Source organism: Camarhynchus parvulus, chromosome Z (assembly GCF_901933205.1).
Source record: "Camarhynchus parvulus chromosome Z, STF_HiC, whole genome shotgun sequence".
Classification (NCBI taxonomy): Eukaryota; Metazoa; Chordata; class Aves; order Passeriformes; family Thraupidae; genus Camarhynchus; species Camarhynchus parvulus.
The window spans coordinates 14,124,562-14,144,970 of NC_044601.1; the positions used below are offsets into that span (position 1 = coordinate 14,124,562).

The window sequence follows — 20,409 nt, forward strand, 5'->3', positions numbered from 1 at the left end:
CCGCTCACCTTCACCATCCGCCCTGCTCTATCTTTGGGATACCAACCCAAATCTGTCATTACCAGCTTTCTCTTTTAGGCCTAAAAGTCCCTCCATAAATTGTGCCGGTTGCTCCCAGCACAATGCAGCTTCGCCTTTTGGCTTCCTCCACAAACTGCGCTGGGCTGGGCCTGTTTCCTTCCACTGTGATCCGCCAGACGCGAGACACTCCCCTTGCCAGGCAAAGAGCGGCACGGCTTCCCCTGTCCGGGGAGTCACCCCGGCACGGCTCCCCCGCCAGGGATACAGCGGCACGGCTTCCCTTGTACGGGGAGTCACACCGGCACGGCTCCCCCGCCAGGGATACAGCGGCACGGCTTCCCCTGTCCGCAGAGTCACACCGGCATAGCCCGCCACGGCCCGACCCGGGGCGGTCACATCGCCTCGGCTGACCTGGCCTGGGGCGGCACCGCGCCTGCGGAGCCCGCGGTGTGCGGCAGGGGTGGGGCGGCGCAGGCGCGGGACAGCGGCAGGAGCCGAGGTGAGGCGGTCGCGGGGCCGGGGTGCCGGGGCCGTGTTAGCGTCGGGGGTTGTGTTAGCGGCCTCTCTGCTTTTCGGGGAAAGGAGCGAGGCCATCCTGCAGCTGCCTGCCCGCCGCCTCCCCGAGACGTTCAGACCAGATCCGGACGGTGCGACACGGGCCTGATCCGGGCCGGGAGCGCGGAGGTGCCGCAGCCGCCGAGGTGGCCGCGGCCGCGAAGGAGAGGCGGTGGTGAAAGCGAGCCTCTGATCAGCCCGTGGGTGCAAGGGGTCCGTCGGGGTGGCTGGCGCCGTGTCTTCCCTGAAAACCGTAAAGTCACGATGTCAGATGGCCAAGTCAGATGGCCTTGGCTTCCCGTTTGCCGCTCGGGCGGGGCGCCGACTGCCTCCTGAGAAGCAGCCGGAGCGAAAGGTTTTACGCTTCTGCTGTGAGGTGATAAATAAAAAAAGAACTTCAGATACAGAGCTCTGGCGAGTTAAGCTGTGGTAGCGAGGTGTGTGTTCCTGCTCTGTTGGTCCCGGGTGGGATTCTCTGCTGCTGTCATCTGGAGTGCTGCAGGCAGAAAGGAGAGGAAAGCTGCCAACTGCTCATGAGAGGTTTTCCTCAATATGGGTGGGTTCCAGCTGTTAAAGTTTTCTATCCTTGGTTGAATTTGTTGGCAAACCTTTTTTATTTCATATCTTCCTGTGACTCTAGCCTAACTTTTAGGGAACTTCCTGTTAGCTTCTGCAGCCTCATCAGAATGACGAAGCTGTAGAGTTGGTGGAAACAGCTAGGGAAGATGTTCAGGGATTGTGTCCACACAAGATAAGAAGTTATCTGTCAATATATTCTATAAAGTGCTGAGCACTTGTATCATAACACCCTGCATATGGTGTAAAGGATAGATCTATTGTGTCAGTTTTCGTACACAAGCTGTAGGTTGTGCAGGTTCATCATACTTCTCTAGTGAGTAAAGGGCATTTGAGGTCTGACTAATGATGGTAAAGCATGCCACTTTTTTATGTGAAACATAGATTTGTATATATACAAACTTCCTTCCTAAATGAAGTCTATGATGAAATCTCGGGCGAAGAAGCCAGATTGCTTTATGAAAGTGTCATTTGGAAAGAAAAGAATTGTGGAAAGGCTTTGATTGGAAGGTACCTTAAAGATAGGATGTAGTTCCAATGCCTCCAGCTCTGGGCAGGCATGCCGTCCCACTAGTGTTGCTCAGTGCTCCATCCAGCCTGGCCTTGAGCACTGCCAGGGAGTGGGCATCCACTTCTCTGGGCAACTTTTTCCAGTGCATCGCCACCATGACACTAAAGAATTACTTCCTAACATCTATTCTAAATATTTTCTGTCTTGGTTTAAAACAAGTCCTAACGCTATCTGCCCATGTAAAAAGATGATGAGATAATTATGATGGCTGCTCTAACTTTTTTTCCCCTGTAATTTTTTTCTTTTTTTTTTAGGTAATGTAAGCATTTTCGTTAGACAAGAGAGAGGAAACAGGCATGTCAGCTCTTTGTCCACCACCATCTCCTGCAGTTGCTAAGACAGAGATCTCTTTGAATGGCGAGTCACCATTATTAGCTGCCACTTTTGCTTACTGGGACAATATTCTCGGCCCCCGAGTGCGGCACATTTGGGCTCCAAAGACAGAACAGGTACTTCTCAGTGACGGTGAAATAACTTTTCTTGCTAACCACACCCTGAATGGAGAAATACTTCGGAATGCAGAAAGTGGTGCAATTGATGTGAAGTTCTTTGTTTTGGCCGAAAAAAGAGTAATCATTGTGTCATTAATCTTTGATGGGAACTGGAACGGAGACAGAAGCACATATGGACTGTCAATTATACTTCCGCAAAGTGAACTTGGTTTCTACCTGCCCCTTCACAGAGTGTGCGTGGATAGGTTAACACATATTATAAGGAAAGGAAGGATATGGATGCATAAGGTAAGTTTTTTGTCCATTGCTTAAATAATTGTTAGATTGTCTTTGTGCAGTAGCAAAAATTGAGATGCTGTGATGTCTGTTATGTGGAGTCCAGAGGCACAAACTCAGAAAAGGCTGGTCTCTGTACAGTTCTGAAGGTTAAAGGTTATCAGATTATAAGTCAGCAAATTCAAGGCTGAGATTTTTAGCTGGGATTATCCTGGTGATGCTGTATTGCCTGTGCAAGACTGTATAGTTGAAAGAGGTTTCCTGTACAGTTTTTATCTCTCTAAATTTCATATAAATTGTTGCTTTTGATTGTGTTAGTTTGTGTATTTACACTAGGTATAATTGTAAATTTACTGTGTTTCAAATCGTTGTTTTCCTCGTTGAGGTCCAGAAAAGGGAACTGATGCAGTTAATCTTCCCATTCCTGTTACATGTTTATTTTAAAAAAAGAGGGTGTTAACAAACAGTTTGTCAGGACTTAAACTTTGTAGAACTAAAGGAGCTTTGTAGAACTAAAGGAGATGTACAAAAGCACATCTGCTTCAGTCCAAATATTTTTACTCCCGAAACTTAAAAATGAAGACGTGCTAATTTTTTCTTAGGTGGTGGAACTCTGACCTTTGGATAAATCATCGATATTTCCTTATAAAGTGAAACATTTATGTATTTTTCTTTAAACTAAACAACAGTCTAATGGTAAAAATTAAAATTTTTGTCATCTCTATGGAGTCCAAGCTGTCCTAGAGCAGTAGAATGCCCATCAGCTGTAATGAATATGGTGATGCATATTTGTCTAGTATCTTCTGTTCTGAGGCCTGTAGTCAACATACTTTAACCTTACTCTTTGAGTGCTCTTATCTGAACTAATTACAGAAATAACAAGCTGATATTATTTTTATGGTGGTGTTTCCTTTTGCTGTATCGCCTGATTATGGCTGCTAGTGCTTTCTGAAACACTGGCTTTTCATAGTTTCTGGGGTTTATTTTTTAGAGGAAGGATAGTACATAAAGTTCTTTCTCAAAATAGTAAAAATACATGTATATAATTCCTTATCTAGTCTTTTAAAACTCTGTTAGATGTTAGTGGTTTTAATGTAAGTGAATGGAATCTTATGTTCCTGATTACATTGCTTCTTTCATTTAGTGTCCGCTGCACTGCCTTCTAATGAGAGTGGTCAAATAAGAATTATCCATCATTTTTAGCTGTAATACATTTTCTCAGTTCTTATATTGGTCCATACCAATAGGTTTTCACAGTAGAAGTGACCTTCAAGCAGCATCAAGAATGATAATGATAATTTTTCTTTTGTTTTAAGACAGCAATAAATTCTGAATTCTGAAATAGACATTTATTAGCTTTTTTTTTTTAGAGAGAGCACAGATCCCTGCATATATTTGTAGTTTTTCAGTCGAACTCAGAAAAGAGAAAACTGCTTGGAAAATGTAGATTAAAATTTAGGCATGATTTGTAGAATAATTAATTAAAAACCCCATTCACCTACTCCAGTTTATGCTTTGTAAGTTTGTCTAATAATTTTCTACAGTTATATTTTTGAAAAGAAGTGGCTTACACCATTTGTTCAGCCTTTTCTTCAAGAAGACTGAGTTTTTTAAAATGATTGTCAAGGATGTCTTTCTTCTGTGACTGAAGGGTGGAGGTGCCCTGAAGGAATCTGCCTTGTTCCAGTATTGTTTTTCACTGATGCTTCTTAAAAAAGTTTTATTGCCGTTTAAGGGCAAACTACTGTAGCTTATTCCCTATTCATCTGCTCAAAAAAATCTCTTGCCAACTCTTTTCACGCTTGAAGGTGATTAACTCTGAGTAGGTCAGTCACAGGAAACTAATGATTAACCAATAAAAATGCAATAACCTGTCAGCATCTAGCAAAAGATATCATTAGTTCTCCCAGCGTCTACTATTTTTTGTGACTTGTATTGATGCTCCAGCGATTAATGCCAAATCCTCTTCATTAATAATAACTTCATTCTATTTTAAGTTCATTTTAAATGCAGTTTGCTATTCAGCTGCTGATGAGCCTGTTTTCAGAGCTTTGTTCAGCCTCTTGTACATTGTTTTGTGTGCTCTCAGGTTTTGTGTCTCCTGTACTTGGTTATAAAACAATGTTTTGAAGACCTGTAAGTACTTCAAGAGGTGGGGAAAAAAAGTCTTTTGTTTCCCACCCTCCCCAGTCAAATAGTTTTTCTTATTCTGAAGATCTTATTTTTCTCCTGTTATGTCAGGAATCCTCTCTCTGTGCTATATCCATCTGAAAATAAAAATGCATATATAAAGTGGAATTCTTCACCATAATCTCATCATCTGGCATTTTCTTGATCTATAATGACAAAAATGTTTTGACATTGTCATCAAACCCTTCCCTTTCCTGCCCAAACATGGGAGATGTGCAGTGGAGGGCAGAGCAGGGAGCATTGATCTGTGCTGCATGACATCACTTCCTCCTAAAGTCAGCTCTGTAAAAGAAAAACGTAGTTGAACATCAGAATTTGAATGTAAGAAGCCTGACTCCACAGGGAAGAAACTGCGTGACTGGTGTGTGCATACATACATGAACAAATGCCAGAGTGTTTATGTTTAACTGCTTCTCTTGCACAGGAGAGGCAAGAACATTTCCAGAAGATTGTCTTGGAAGGCACAGAAAGAATGGAGGATCAGGTAAGGGCCATCTGGTGGATGCATATGGCACACCATTGCAAGACATTTGACTGCCTCTTATGACTGTAGAAGTTGGTGTTGTTTCTTATTTTTGGGATCTGGGAGGATGCATTAGACTGGCTAATAATGTGACAAGCACACTAGGCAAAGTTTCTGAAGATAGGATGATGGCAGCTGTGATCAAATTAAAGGAAATTCTCTTTCATTGCTTTAGAGATAAAGTAGAAATTTGTGAAGAATATTACCTTTCAGAAAAGGAAGCTCATTAACTTGAACTTGAAGCTCTGTAAAGGTAGCAGCTTCCATAGAGTCATGCCAGCCTCCTATCAAGGTTGTTTTTCCATTAGGTTAGGTTTAGAATTATGGAGACATACAGACTCTGTGATGTTGAAATGTGCTTGCAGACTTAATGGATGAGACTGTGAAAAGAATTTGATTTCTGAAACTCTGAGACTGTGGCTTCCTTTTCTTGTGATAGATAAGTTAGGAAAGCATTTTTGTATGTTAATGAGTAATATGCTGGTTTTGGTTTCCAGTCATTGTTACAAGATCAGACTTGAATGTAAAATGCTTAACAGTGATTGCATGTAACATAGTATGATCAAATTATCTCACAACAAATACTTGTTGTCTAGGCCAATCAAAACTGATGCTGAAAATTAGCGTAAGACCCAGATACACATTTTAGGTGTGATGTTGAGAAGCCAAATACATTTTTCCAGTTTTTAATTATTGATGAGCAAAGCCCAAGAAGTCTATGCATCAATTTCTGCTCATACCACCCTTCCAAGCAGTGGGAAGTTGGGATGTTTTGCATATAATACTGCAAATTCATGTTAGTAGTAACTTCTAACACTACCCAATGTGCTTTTACTTCAAGCATCTTATTTATTGTTCAGGGTCAGAGCATCATTCCAATGCTGACAGGAGAAGTCATTCCTGTAATGGAACTCCTTTCATCTATGAAATCACACAGTGTTCCAGAAGAAATAGATGTAAGTTCTTATTTTATTTTTATTCTGAATTTTTTAAAAGTGACTTTCTCCATCTGGATAAAACATAGATTTGGACCTCTACTTTGGTACTCACTTTGCCAGAGAAAATGCCCATTTTCCTAAATTCTCGTACACTACTGTTGCCTCACAACAAGTTCTCCTAAGTGGTGTAATGCATAGCAGTATTTTTTATGGTCATCACTTAGCAAAATTGACTGCATAGGATGATGTCATTGTACAAATGGAGAGGCAGTTGGATGCAAACCAAAATGAATGGGCAGATTAATGATTTGATGTGGATACCTGTTTCAGCACATTATAGTGTTCTCATGGAAGAAGTGATATGACATGCGCTAATCTAAAGTATTCAGGACATTTTTTACAGAAAAAAAATACACTAGGAGAAACCTGACCTGTGACTGGTGAAGACTTAATAATCAAGTGACTTTCTCATTTTCAAAATGCTTTGTCTGAAGACAGGCCTTCTTAAGATTATGCTTTTTGGGGAAGCCTTACAAGTTAACTTAAATAGTTTCCAAACAGTTCCCATGTATCAAGCGAAAATCAATTAATTGGAAGGTGATCAGATTCTTGTCTAACTTTTGTTTATATTTACTTGCATTTCAGATAAGTGACACAGTGCTAAATGATGATGACATTGGGGATAGTTGCCATGAAGGCTTTCTCCTCAAGTATGAAATTCAGTTTTGATTTATGCTGTAAAATGATTTAAACTTGCGTATGCATCTAAATGTATCTATCTGCATGTGCATGTGAACATGGATTGGAATAGATTTCTTTATAAGAGGGGGAATAATGACATATATTTGGCTTTTTGAGATTTTTGTCAATAAAATGTTATGAAGTTTCTGTCATTTTAAAATAATGGTTCTGGGCTAATAGCTGCATCTCTGTAGATTCTGTTGTCACAGGATTATTTGTTTGATAATAGAAATCCTATTAAATACATGTTTTTCTTTGATACCTACATCTAATTTTATAAGACTTTAAGTCAAAGTCTTGCATTTTTTTAAATAGCAAAAAACCTGGGTTGTGAATAAACTCTAAATAAGAGTCCTTAATGGTATGGCATATAGCATGCTTATTGTTGAGTTGTGTATTTCTCTTTTACCCCTGTTTTTAATTTTTAAGTGGAAATAGTTGAACTAGAGAGCAGTTTGGTCTCTTCCTGTAAGATAGTGTATTTAATAGGTTTTAATTGATGTTCTGTTACATTTCATTGTATCTCCTGCATAACTGCATTCATATATGTAGTGCTTGGTGCCATCTATTTATACACCATCTCATGTGCTTCCAATACTGAGGAAACCATTGAACTTTTGGATTTCAGCAGTAACATGTGCTGCTGTTTAAAGTCCTATAGTTATGGACATGTAGGCTATATTTATAATTGAAACACTTCTCTTCTTGTGAAGGTGACAATTGTTTCATTTAAAAAATCTGATTAAATGTATTAACCTATGTCTGGTTTTACTTGCAGTGCAATTAGTTCACACCTGCAGACCTGTGGTTGTTCTGTAGTTGTAGGAAGCAGTGCAGAAAAAGTTAATAAGGTAACATACTTTCTAATAAACGGAACTTAAATGCTGATTAATAGGAGTGTTACTTGGAACAAAGTTAATCTATAACATTCTTGAGGCTGAGGAAGGAAGGAGTACTGTTGTCTGGCTATGTTTAGTTGCCTGGTCTAGGAGAAGAGAATTCTGCCAGAAAATTGCCTTTCAGTTGTGTTCTGACAACTATAAGAAAACCAATATATTTAACTGATACAATACATAAATGAGAAGTAAATGAGTCTGAGCTTTTAAAATCAGTTTTTTTAGCTAAAATACAAAAGTAGGAGAGACTGACTGGCTTGTCCATTTCAGCTATGTCATAGGATCGCAGAATGATCAAACTTGGAAGAGACCTTTAAGGTCATCCAGTCCAGCCATCCACCTGGCGCTACCACTGTAGCCCCTAAACCACTCAGCCACATCACCCAGCACCAGATTTAAGGCACCTCGTAGACATGTCCAGCTATGGAGTCTCCACCACTTCCCTGGGAAACCTGTTCCAGTACCTGACAGCTAACAGTGAAAATTTCTTTTATAATAATTAATCTGAGTCTCCCCTCACTCATTTTAAGACCATTTCCTCTTGTCCTCTCACTGCAGTCAGAGCAGAGACTGGAGACACAGGAGAGATTGGTCCTCACCTCACTGCACCCTCCTTTCAGAGAGCTGTAGAGAGTGATAAGGTCACCTGAGCCTCCTTTTTTCACAACTAAGTAGCCATTCCTCCTCAGACATGTTTTCTAATCCTTTCCTTGTTGCCCTTTTCTGGACACATTCCAGCAGTCCAGCATTTCAGTGTCCTTTTTGAAGCCAGAGGCCCAGAAGTAAAGACAGCATGTAAGCTGTGGCCTCATGACGACCAGGTACAGGGGGACAAGCACTGCCCTGGTCCTGCTGGCCGCAGTATCCTGCTGGGATACTGGCCAGGATGCTGTTGGCCTTCATCATTACCTGGGCACACTGCTGGCTCATTTAAATCTGGCTGTCAACCAGCACCCCCAGGTCCCTTTCTCCTGAACAGCTCTCGAGTGACTCTGCCCCCAGCCTGTAGTGCTGCATGGGGTTGTTGTAACCCAAGGGCAGAACCCAGCACTTCGCCTTTTTGCACCTCATGCAGTTTGTCCTTGGCCCATTGATCAAGTCTGTCTGATCAAGTCTCTCTGCAGAGCCTTCCCTGAGCAGATCAACACTCCTGCCCAGCTTGGTGTCATCTGCAAACTGACTGAGGGTGCCCTCAATCCCCACATCCAGACCATCAGTAAAGATGTTGAATATGATCAAGCCTAGAACTGAGCTCTGGGAAACACTGGTAGTGGTGAGTATACAGACAATACCCATGTCATTGGGTATTGTCTGTATGCTCTTAAACAATTAGTGTCTCCATAATTTCTCCTGCACTGGGCAGTAAACAGGCTTCTATGTCATGAGCTGCTTTGTGGAACATGTGTTTATTTCTTCAATGTGAAATAAAAAAGTTATGAACAGTGGGCCTGCTGAATAAATGATATATTATTTGTAGACTATACATGCTATATATGTATAGCATGCTATATACAATAAGCCCATTATACTATTTTATAGCATAAAGGACTTCTTGCCTTAATGAAGTATGGTTTTGGTTTTTTAAAGTTTGGTTTTTTAAAGTTTTTAAAGTTTGGTTTTTTAAAAATTAAAGGTACCTTTAGTAAACACGTGTTTTGAAATAAACAGTTCATTATAGTTTATAAAAATTGGGGCAGAGGGAATGCATTGTTTCGTGTGTATTACCAGCAGTGATAAGGGACCTCTGATCAAATCAATGGTAAATGCAGATGCCCACAAGCAACAGGCAAACCAGAGAAAGGAAAATTCTCAGATCTTAGCTGCAATCACAGCTAACCATAGTTAATATGTATTGTTTCAGAAGTTTAAGATTTGCGCATAGTTAAGTTACTGGACATGTTACATGTTTAAGAGAAATGCTATCTATGTACACACATATGCTATGTATAATACAAGAGGAAGCTTAAGTAGTTATAAAAAACTTATAGATCATTAAATAGTTAATAAAAAGGACCTAATGTCTAAATGGTTATGAATATGTAAAATAATATACCAATAAGTTAGACAGTATAAGGAAAAAACAGTGTAAAAGAATGAGCCTCAAGACATAGAGAGTAAATTTCGTAAATTAATTCTACACATGTTCTTTTCAGCAGCATGCTCCTTATGTCATGGTACAACTCTTCTGAAGTAACTGCTTTCTTAATAGTATATTTCAGCTTGCCTCAAAGGAAAAAAAAACCACTTGTGGCATATTGTGACAAAAAGTGTCAGTCACAAATTATGTTGTCATTGTTTTAGGTACTGCAGAAACACATTGTGCAAGGACAGAGTCTTATCAAATATCTTACAGACACAGATAAGAAACCACAGGTTAAGACTGAAAAATGATGAGTGGAATGGAATGTGTGTTGTATTTGGAGTGATAACTTGTAGCTATTTCAGCTCAGAAGATTGAAGATGGGTGATGAAGTACCTGTGTTCATTGTAGTAGAGAGCTTAAGGAAATTACTGAGGAAATAAGCATCAGTGCTTATTTACAAAATTGACTGTGCCCAATTTGACACAATAACTGCTATTTCAATATGGAATGAACAAAAAATAAGAGGCCTGAAAGGCTAGGAAAGTAATCGCAATAACTCATGTTTATTAAAAGAAAGATGTAGAAGATAAAAGTGATTTGTTCTACATAATTGGGTAAAAAACAAACTTGGTTGTACGAATGTGTAGGATTTTTTTCATAATTTGACAAGAAGTTGGAATAGTATGGCTTACAGCGCCATAATTAAAAAATAAGTAAAAGTAAGCATGTCACTGTTCTGTGGCCTGTTACATAGTTTTGGCTTTTCTAATAAATGTGGTGAATTCTTTTGTTCATAACTTGAAATGCCCAATACAAGGCATTTCGATACACAATCTAGTCAGACTTATTTCCTTACATTTTCCTGTTTTTCAAAACTATTCTTTTTAATGCAGATTGTGAGAACGTTGTGCCTGTTTCTTACACCATCTGAGCGGAAGTGTTCCAGACTCTGTAGAAGTGAGTCCTCTTTCAAATATGAGTCAGGACTTTTTGTTCAAGGCTTACTCAAAGTAAGTACGCTTAGGAGAGTTCTGTTCTTCTGTAGTTAAGAACATTCTTCAGTGTATGTTTTTGCATATGATATGCACACACATACAGACATTCACATTCAAAACATGTTATTGTCCCGTGATGTCATTTTTTTTGGCATTGTAACTTTCCTTGTAATTATCTTCATGTTAAAATTCCAAGCCAGTCTTTTCTATGACACATCTGTTTCTTGAGGATTGTTCAGGATTGTTCCTGTACTTTGAGGTACAATAATAATATGCTCTTGTCTGCTTGGGGATAGAATTCCAAAACTCATTTAAGTTTTTGTGTTTTAAAAAAAACAAGGAAGAACAGTCATATCAGGCCTGGAGTTTCCAAGTATTTTAAACAGTCTCTAGCAATGGGTGGAGATGACTAGAAAAATAATGCTTCTTGCTCTAGCAAGCAGTCTGAACTTACCAGATAATTACAATACTATAATGCTAATGGGCTCACAAACCAGATGATGCAATACTCTAATACACAGGTCACATCAGTACCTGTTTTCATCTTTTTGTCAAGGAAAGCATCTGGTATTAAGGACCTATTCCTGCAATACAACCACCAGTTATTCCAAACAAAATACATATGAAATGTAGGCATGATGTTTTAATATTGTTTTGTCCCTGTACAGCTTTGCGTTTTTAACTAAAATAGGGTTTTTTTCCTACTAAAACAGGATGCAACAGGAAGCTTTGTGTTGCCCTTCCGTCAAGTAATGTATGCCCCATACCCTACTACACATATAGATGTGGATGTCAATACAGTGAAGCAGATGCCCCCTTGTCATGAACACATCTATAACCAACGACGATACATGAGATCTGAACTGACAGCATTTTGGAGAGCTAATTCAGATGAAGAAATGTCTCAAGATCATATTATCCACACAGATGAGAGTTTCACACCTGATTTGTACGTATTCTTCTCACATCTCACAAAGTTACTTGATTTGGGGTAAGAATGTAGAGTTGGAGCCTACTTGCTAATAAAGTACATGGAGCTTCTTAAAAGCAGAAAAACTTCTTCAGTTCTGGAATTTACACTTGTTTTGGCAGAATTGACCAGGTCCTTCAGTAGTTTGGTTATATCAAATACTATTGAAATAAATTTTCAGTGATAATTCTGACCATGTCATGTTAATTTTATTGCCTGTTGTAATTAGGGGTATAATAGAGATAAGTGTATTTGACAGAGACCAGTGGCATTTCTGGATTTAGTTAATTTCATCTGAGTGCTTTAAAATTCTCTGTTACCTTTAAAAATACCAGAATTGTGATTTACTACAATTTTAAATTCACTTTTAATTTCAACCAGTCTATCAACAGTAATGCTACTGCTGTGTTCGACTCTTAGAAGGTTAATATCCCTTACTGGCATTAACTTACACATTCATTTGTTTTCTTTTCCATAGAAATGTCTTTCAAGATATCGTGCATAGAGATACATTAGTAAAAGCCTTCCTGGATCAGGTAATTGTTGCTTTTTTCAGAAAAAAAAGAAACACAGTTCAGTAGTTTGACCCCTAGGAACAGATAATTTAACACAAATACATTAATTACATAATTACACAAATACCATTCAGTGGTTTGGTAGCTTTTCTTCATACTACTGCTGTGATTCTTCTCTACATAAGTAGAAAGAAAAATATTGATATAATACTAAACCCCTTCTAAAGTGTGAAAAACAAGGGACATTTTCTATTGCTGTGCAACAGTGTCTGCAATTATAGTATTGAAAAAACTGCCTGACCGGGAATAATTTCCCATAATTGTCCAAACAGAATTGTAATACAGCTTCATTTATTGTATCTGAGCAGATAGAAAACATAGGAAGTGTGCTATGTACAAATCTGCTGTTATTTGCCTGCTTTGTTATAATTAAGGATATCTTATGTGTGCATACAATGTTTCTTTATTTTCCAGATTCTTGAAATGATTCTTGAATTTCCATGTCTACCTCATATTCTTAATTTTTAACAGATCTTTCACCTGAAGCCTGGCTTGTCTCTAAGGAGTACTTTCCTTGCACAATTTCTGCTGGTCCTTCACAGAAAAGCCTTAACTTTAATAAAGTACATAGAGGATGACACGTAAGTGAACAGATGATGGAAAGCAAATTTGAGAAGCTTCTTTTGCTCTTTTTTAAAACACATGTTTTTATTTCCTTGCAGGCAAAAAGGTAAAAAACCTTTTAAGTCTCTTCGTAGCTTAAAGATAGATCTTGACTTGACAGCAGAGGGCGATCTTAACATAATAATGGCTTTGGCTGAGAAGATTAAACCAGGTCTACACTCCTTTATCTTTGGGAGGCCGTTCTACACTAGTGTACAAGAACGTGACATGCTCATGACATTTTAAAGTCTTCCCTGCTTCTGATATTGCAGTCCTGCAGAACACGAAATCTGTCAGTGGGACCCCCGAACTGGTGACAAGCATTGTCGACTGAGGGTAAAGCATCAAGAGCACAGTGACATTGATGTGTGTCTCAGGCAGTAAGGGTCTTGTTAGAGGGAATTTCAGCTTAGCTATATAAGCATGATTTTAATTAATTGGTCTCTTCTGTGTGTTTTTTAAATGGTAAATGTTACCAGAGGTTACCAGAGATTCCTTGGCCATATTGGCTTGGTGGATAAATGTGGATATGTTTTGGTGTATGGTAAAAGGAAGCATTTTAATTTTTATTCCCCAGAAACTTCTTTCAAGTGTGTGTCAGGTTTCACCTGTCCTGCTGTGTCAGTATTTTCAGTGTTTCCACAGAAAACAGTATATATGTCCTCACCAACCATGGAGGTTGCAGAAAATGCCCCTTCCAAGAGTTTCAGAGTTTTTAAAACTGTTGGTCTTCTGTATGTGGTGCAAATCTTAAATATGACTTTTACTCTTCTGCCTCTTTTGACACTATTGCCTTCTTCTTTTAGAGCATTTAAACGTTTGCAGTTTTAATGTACTACGAAGTGCTATTTCTGAGTGCAGACTATTGATTATTTGCAGCTTAAGTAGCAGTACGTTGCACATGGGAATTAGATCATTACTCAAGCAGCTTTGTGCATGTAAGTGCCAGCCAGGATACTCTTATCATATATTTCTGGACTGTCCTGCAGTGGAGTCAGTGGTCCTGGTCAGTGATCAGCTAACTGAGGTCTTTCAAAACACAAAACAGAAGACTTGTGTCATTCCACAGCAGTTGTCAGTCCTTCTGTGTGTAAACTGCTACTGGTGGTTGCACTGTCAGTTTCCATGAGGCTCGTAGAATCATTTAGAATGGAAAAGACCTTCAAGATCATTGAGTCCAACCATTAACCCAGAACTGCCAGGTCCACCTATAAACCTTGTTCCTAAGTACCGCATCTACACATTTTTGGAATTTTTCCAGGGACAGTGATTCCACCACTTTCTGGGCAGATTGTTCCAATGCTTGACAAAATATTCAGATTAAAGTATTAGACCCTTCCAAAGAACATCAAGATGATAACCAGGTAAAAGATAAAACAGTAATTTTTTTTCATTTACATCACCATTAATATATTTAATAATCCTTAGTTTAGAGATGTGCACAGCTATGAACTAATGTGATTAGCATTTTAGTAAGTTAACTGTAGTCATTAAGCTTACCTGTCTTCTTAGTTCAGCTTAGCATATCTCCAATTTAGCTTGAAAATCAAAACACGTTTTCTATTGGTATGTCTCAACCTTTCATTCTCAGTAGCATATAGAAAAGTGCAGTGTCAGGTGAATCCAGACTTTTTTTTTACCCAGAAATCAGAGGTATATCTGTAGTGCACGTTGTATGTCTGCTCTTTTTGGACAAGTTTAGGAATTTCTTTGTGTCATGTTTCAGCATAAAGTCATAACTCAGTCTTCACTGGAAAAGCGAAGGAGCTGCACTGACTGGAGAAGCCATGGCTGCTTTATTGCTTACCTTGTTTATAGCTCTCCTTTGTAAATAGGTCTCTGTTTTCAAGATAGTGTTTTAGTATTACTTTCATGCATTGTGGCAGAAAAGTTAGATTCACATTTTTCCTGAAATGTCTAATACTCAGATTTTAAAAGAAATACTGTTCTTTATTTAGACGCCCAAAATTCCAGTACATTTCCTGAAAGACAAAGATTCTCTATCAAATGTTTAGAGCCTCTAAAAGATGTGAAATTGAGCCCCATCTGCACACCATTTTTGTGCGTTTGCATCATCCGTGTTACCAGGTTGCAAAAGAACTGACATTTTGTGCAGCCATCTTTTTGCTGTACATGCATGTAGAACTCTTGCAGTAAGCTTGGTGATTCATCAGAGGATCTTGTCAGAATTACATAAGTTACTTGTGCTGAGTTTGTCATTCTACCACTACTGTTCCCTTCTGTGTTTTCAATCAAGACTGATTTCAGTTAGAGCCTGAATGTGCTTAAGTTGTTACTCTCATGGGTAAATAGTGAAAGAAATGTAATAAACACTGCCAAAACTTCTAATGTAGAAGTTGTGTCAAAATATAAGAGCTTTAAATCTGCTGCTGAAATTAATTGATAAGCATTGGAAACTAGACACTGACACTACTAACAGTGAAGCTTTTGTTTACTGAAGATTCTGTTACTTTTTGAAGTTACTAAAAACTGGAAATTCAGTTGCTACTTTTGTTGCACAGCTGTCACAAGTGCAGAATGTATAGTGAAGTACATTGTTAAATGCATCTGCATGTTGTGTTGTAAATCTAGCTCAGGAAACAAAGTAATAAAATTCATGCACAATTTTTGGACTTTAATTGTTGCTGATTTTTTTCACAGTATTTCTGCTCTGTATCTAAAAGCATCATTATCTTTTATGCTTTGAAATTAAAAAGAAACCTTTCTTCCTTCTTGTTAAATTTATTTATGCTTGGTTGCTGTCAGTGATGAAAGTCACATGTTATTTAGTTCCTTCATTTGTTAAGGATTTAGTCCTTTCAAGCTGAGACCGATGGGACTTGCTATGCTTCTGATGTACTCAATTATGAATTTTAAAAACTTTAAATCCCATAGATGAGAGGTTAGAATGTTTTATCTAGCAGTCAGTGAATACCTTTCTTCAGGATTTTCTTTCCTTATATTTAAAAGAAAATGGCAAATTTATTTCTTCCAGCTGGATTTGAAAAGAAAGTAGTGCTTTCAAGCATTTTTAGTAGCACATTATTCCTGGTCTTTGGACACCTAAAAGGTAGCACAGAAAGGTATCCACTGGAATGTCTTACTTATTAGGACCACAGAGGATATTCCCTGTCTATATACCAGTATGTTGTAGTGTCAGCTTTATTCTAGGGCAGAATAGGCATTTTGGTTCTTGTATCTAAGCAAGCAATTTGTTATACCCATACAGAGTGCCAGGACTTCTGCACTGAGTTCTGTGCTGGCAAACGATGTTAGAAAGCTTTCTCTTCCTATTCTCAGACCTGTGAGCACAAAGGAATGTGATCCAGAACATGAGGACAAACAGGTAGGGTGGTCCCCTCTGTTGTCTAATCAGAGCCTACAAAGCAAGTACTTTGTCCTCTTCAGCAGTGAGGAGGCACAAACCCTACTCATTAGTATGCAGAGTAGGTTTTTGCGCAAGAGTAGAACTTGGTTTTCTTCTTTGCCTTCATCCTGACACAGAGCTCCTGTTGCGCTTCCTACTTGGGCAGAACACTAAGGAAGTTCCAGGGCAGGATGTGGTTATTTGCAAGCTTGTTCACATGATATTTCAGTTATAGAAAGTAATTATCTCACTTCTCAAAGCCACGCTGTTCATATGCCTGGCCAAAAGTTTCAAACACAGAAGATTTTCAGTAAAAGTTCAGAAGTATGAAGTAAAGGATGCATTCCTGACCACGGCCATCAAGTAAGTCCGACTTCAGCTCTAAATAAAATAATAGAGGTACCCTTCATTGCTTGACTAGCATTGCTTGATTAGCATTGCTTGACTATCATTGGGCAGCTTTTAAAAGCAAAAAATCGGAGGAAAGAGAAATTACTTAACACAGAATGGCAACTGGTAATTGTTCCTTTCTCTTAGATACTTCTGTCTTTATTGTCACATAGATGGAGGAGGCCTTTGACAACTGGAAAAGAGCCAAAAGACTGAGGAATTTCAGGTTGACCAGTTTTACTCAGGTATAAAACAAAATCATGCCATGTGTCCTCTTAGACTTTGTGTCTTGCCACATGAGGGAGGAAAAGGTGATAGGGAGTTACCAGCACAGAAAAGTGAATAATGCTTCGTCCACCTCATTATATTTTGTGATAAAATGACTGGATTTGAGGATATGGAGAGTGGGATGTAACAGGCTGACTTCAGCAAGGCTTCCGGCACCCTCCCACAATCTCCTTGTAGCCAAGCTGGTGTTGGGGTGGAGGTATGTGCCCCACATATCTGGTTGGGTGTTTGGGCTTCGATGTGATGGCCACTGGGTCATATCTAACTGGAGGCTGCTGCCCTGTGGGATCCCAAAGGGCATCCCCTGGAGTTTGACTTGTGCAACATCTCTATCCATGACCTGACGAGGTGACCAAGGCCTTCAGGTTTGCAGGTGGTGCCAAATCAGGGATCATTGTTCAACATGCACAAGGGCAGGGAAGCTGTCCATAGGGACCAGGGTGGGAGGAAAGGATGGGTTCCCCATGTCCTTGGGACAGCAGAAAAGGGCAGCCCTGCCTTGGGCTCTGAAAGCCATGAGACCATGGGCAGCTCTGGGGAGATGGCCCTGGGTCCTAGTGAGCTTATGGCCCAGGAGGACAGCTGGGCAGCGGAGATGCACTCAGAGAGGGGTGCTGTTTCTCTGTCTGGAGGGTTCCCAGGCTTCACAGGATAACATCCTGAGCCCTGGTCTGACCACAGGGCTGAGCCTGCTCTGAGCAGGAAGAGGAAGGGAGACCCTCTGAGGTGCCTACCAGCGCAAAGTGTGCTGTGGCGGCAGGCTGCAGCCATTTTTCCTTAGGCCAGAGAAAACAGGTGGGCAGTGACCTCTGGAGGGTAGGGGTCCAACCCCCTGTTTGGACCAGGCCAACTCCTGTCAACATTGCTCATAGAATTGTCTGGTCTGTTCTGACCAGAACTTCATTCCAAAAGCCTTGAGGTGGCCTTGGGTTCACCAGTAAAACTGGAGATATGCTAGTACATGGATCTCAAAAAGAAAAGTATAGGTATCAGGAATACATCTATAGGCTCTAGTGTGCATGTTAAAATTATTGGCAGCATGTCCTCTAGTTGAAAGATGGGGGTTAATCAGGACTTTTTGTGGAAACATCTCTCTATAGCAAGGAAACAAAGACTTAAGATAGAGAAATGTACACATCTAAGCAAGGGTGAGTAAGTAAAGTTCATTTCTGGCTGAATTTCAAAGTAAAATTGTGATTCTCAAAGGCAAATATCTGATGCTTCATTCCTAATCTGTATCTAACAAAAAGCTAAAATGTTTGAAAATGTACAACAGCCAAAAGCTAATGGATAAAACTTTGAGTTCAATGCCAGTCTCTTCCATTTATAAAATGATCTCATTATAGTACAAGAGAGTGTCTTACAGCTTCAATTAAATATTATTAATGGACAGACTTGTTGTTTTCAGTAGAAGCAGGAATGTAAGAAATTACAGGTCAGGGAAATTTGTAGTGCAGCCTATACACAGAATAATTCAATATTTTTTGCTGAGGTGTTCAGCTGACTGATGAAACTGCAGTTTTGGCCTTCAACATTCATCCACAGAAATAAAAAGCAGTTTGTCCTGTCTGTCTCAGGCTGCCTCTTCACTGGAGATTAGCCCTGTGTCACTTCATCGCATTCTCTGCCTCACCTCTGTAACAGCAGTATATGAAAATAGTTTCTGATAACCTGGCATCTGGAGGAAGGACCTTCTGGCGTTTTGGGTTTTTTTAGTAGCCAAAGGCACCTCCACAGACAAAACACAGAGAGCACAAGGGACCTAGATAATAAGTAATGACTAATTAACTTCATACCAGCTTTTGGCAGAGAGCTGGATGCTGGCAGGAGGAAGAACATTTTGGGTTCAGTCTGCTTTTAGCATCATAACTACCAAAGTCTGAAGCTTTCCCTTGAGGCTGGAGACTTGAGAGGCAGCTGATACAAACATGATTGACATGTTTTTGAATAATGATCACACCAGAAGGAAATGTGTAGGACTGCAAAGTTCTCAGGTCTAGGCAATCAGATATACCAGCTTTTAATTAAATAACAATGCAGGGTATTAGGCTTGACTGTGACACTGTTAATTATAGGTTTGAAGTCCAGTGAAACCTATAGGTGTGCAATTGCCGTCAAATTACATTTTTGTTAGTGTGCAGATGCAAAGGTGTGCAAAGTGATATCCTCCCACACCACATCTAATGGACACCATCCAGATGATGTGTTGTCCAAGGAGGGTCTCTTTGGCATCCCAGTGTGTGGGAGCATGCAGGTCAGCATGACTGTCTGCCAATATTCATGCTGTTGCTGCTAGGATATTCACCTTCCTTTTTTCTCTACCTGACTTCATACTTTACTTCTCATTTTTTATAATTTTAAGCTGACATTTTTTCCATCTTTGCATCTTACTCCACCAAGCTCCACTCCACACCTGATTTATTTTTTCCATTAGTCCTCCTAGTTTCGCTACATCCACACACAAATGTGTTATTTCTGATACTGTTCACTTAGGCAACACTGGACGTACGTGGCTTTTTTGGCCATGTCGGACTTACGTAACTTTACCAACAGTGAAGGTCAGTGTAAGTGGCTTTGCACTCAAAGCTGTCCAGCCATTGTTCACTTCAGCCTGGTTGGACTTACTCCTAGACATAATTGCTTGACTTTATCCTCCATGCCCCTGGCTAGTTCATACTGGGCATGAGCAAGTTCTCCCTGTACACACCAACAGTTTACATACCAGAGAAGCAGAGTAATTTGTTTTTTCCCACATCTGCTGTGGTCTGTCACAGGTCTCTCATAGGACCTTGGCTGCTGTAGGGCCGCTTGTCCCACAGGACCTTTGGTATGCCAAGGCCAAGAGGGTTGTGAGCTGCAGAATGTGCAGGAAGCCGAGCTTTCAGTGCCAGGACCTCCAGGATGGGGAAACGCAGTCATTAACAAGGTTCCTTATAGGGAACCTTGTTATATAAGAGCATGAGGTAGCAGTACAGCAGTACAGCACTTCATAAAACAAGGTCTGTTATGGTTCAGGGAGCTGCTGATGCAGCATGTCTTGATTTCAGTGCACTCAAGATGGATGTAGATGTTTGCAGTGGACGTTTGCCGTGGATGTTTGACTTCCTGTGACTCCATCACATAAAATTACTCTTTGATGCCAGCTAATAGTTGCCATGGTAGCTCTATAAATTGTGAATTTTACTTTGGACCCTTTCACCCTCTCTCAAGTTCTCCACAAACAAACAGCTATATTTTGGACATGTTTTAGGATAGTTGCAGCATGACTGAGCATTGGGCTGAACTGTCTTTATAGCTATCTGTATTTCAGGCAAGATTTTCACGTAGATATAAAACTTATATAAATAAAGTGTAAACTGTGAAGATGGAACAAAAATAAAACAAAATGTTCCAGTCACC

The 20,409-nt window shown here is 39.7% G+C and overlaps 1 protein-coding gene across 6 annotated transcripts; it reads left to right on the top strand.

Annotated features, from left to right (window-relative positions):
* Positions 1 to 239: 239 nt before the first annotated feature.
* On the top strand, positions 240 to 15,685 carry C9orf72 (C9orf72-SMCR8 complex subunit). 6 transcript variants are annotated; one of them, XM_030969158.1, is made up of 11 exons: positions 240 to 520; positions 1,978 to 2,463; positions 5,066 to 5,125; positions 6,025 to 6,120; positions 6,748 to 6,812; positions 7,622 to 7,694; positions 10,716 to 10,832; positions 11,531 to 11,766; positions 12,266 to 12,323; positions 12,834 to 12,943; positions 13,025 to 13,211. In XM_030969158.1, the coding sequence occupies exons 2-11, from the start codon at positions 2,020 to 2,022 to the stop codon at positions 13,209 to 13,211; spliced, it is 1,446 nt and encodes a 481-aa protein (XP_030825018.1). In that variant the 5' UTR covers positions 240 to 520; positions 1,978 to 2,019. The 6 variants fall into 6 exon arrangements, with proteins under 6 accessions (XP_030825018.1, XP_030825019.1, XP_030825017.1 ...); XM_030969159.1 differs by lacking the exon at positions 240 to 520 and adding an exon at positions 531 to 668; XM_030969157.1 differs by lacking the exon at positions 240 to 520 and adding an exon at positions 655 to 776.
* Positions 15,686 to 20,409: the final 4,724 nt, after the last annotated feature.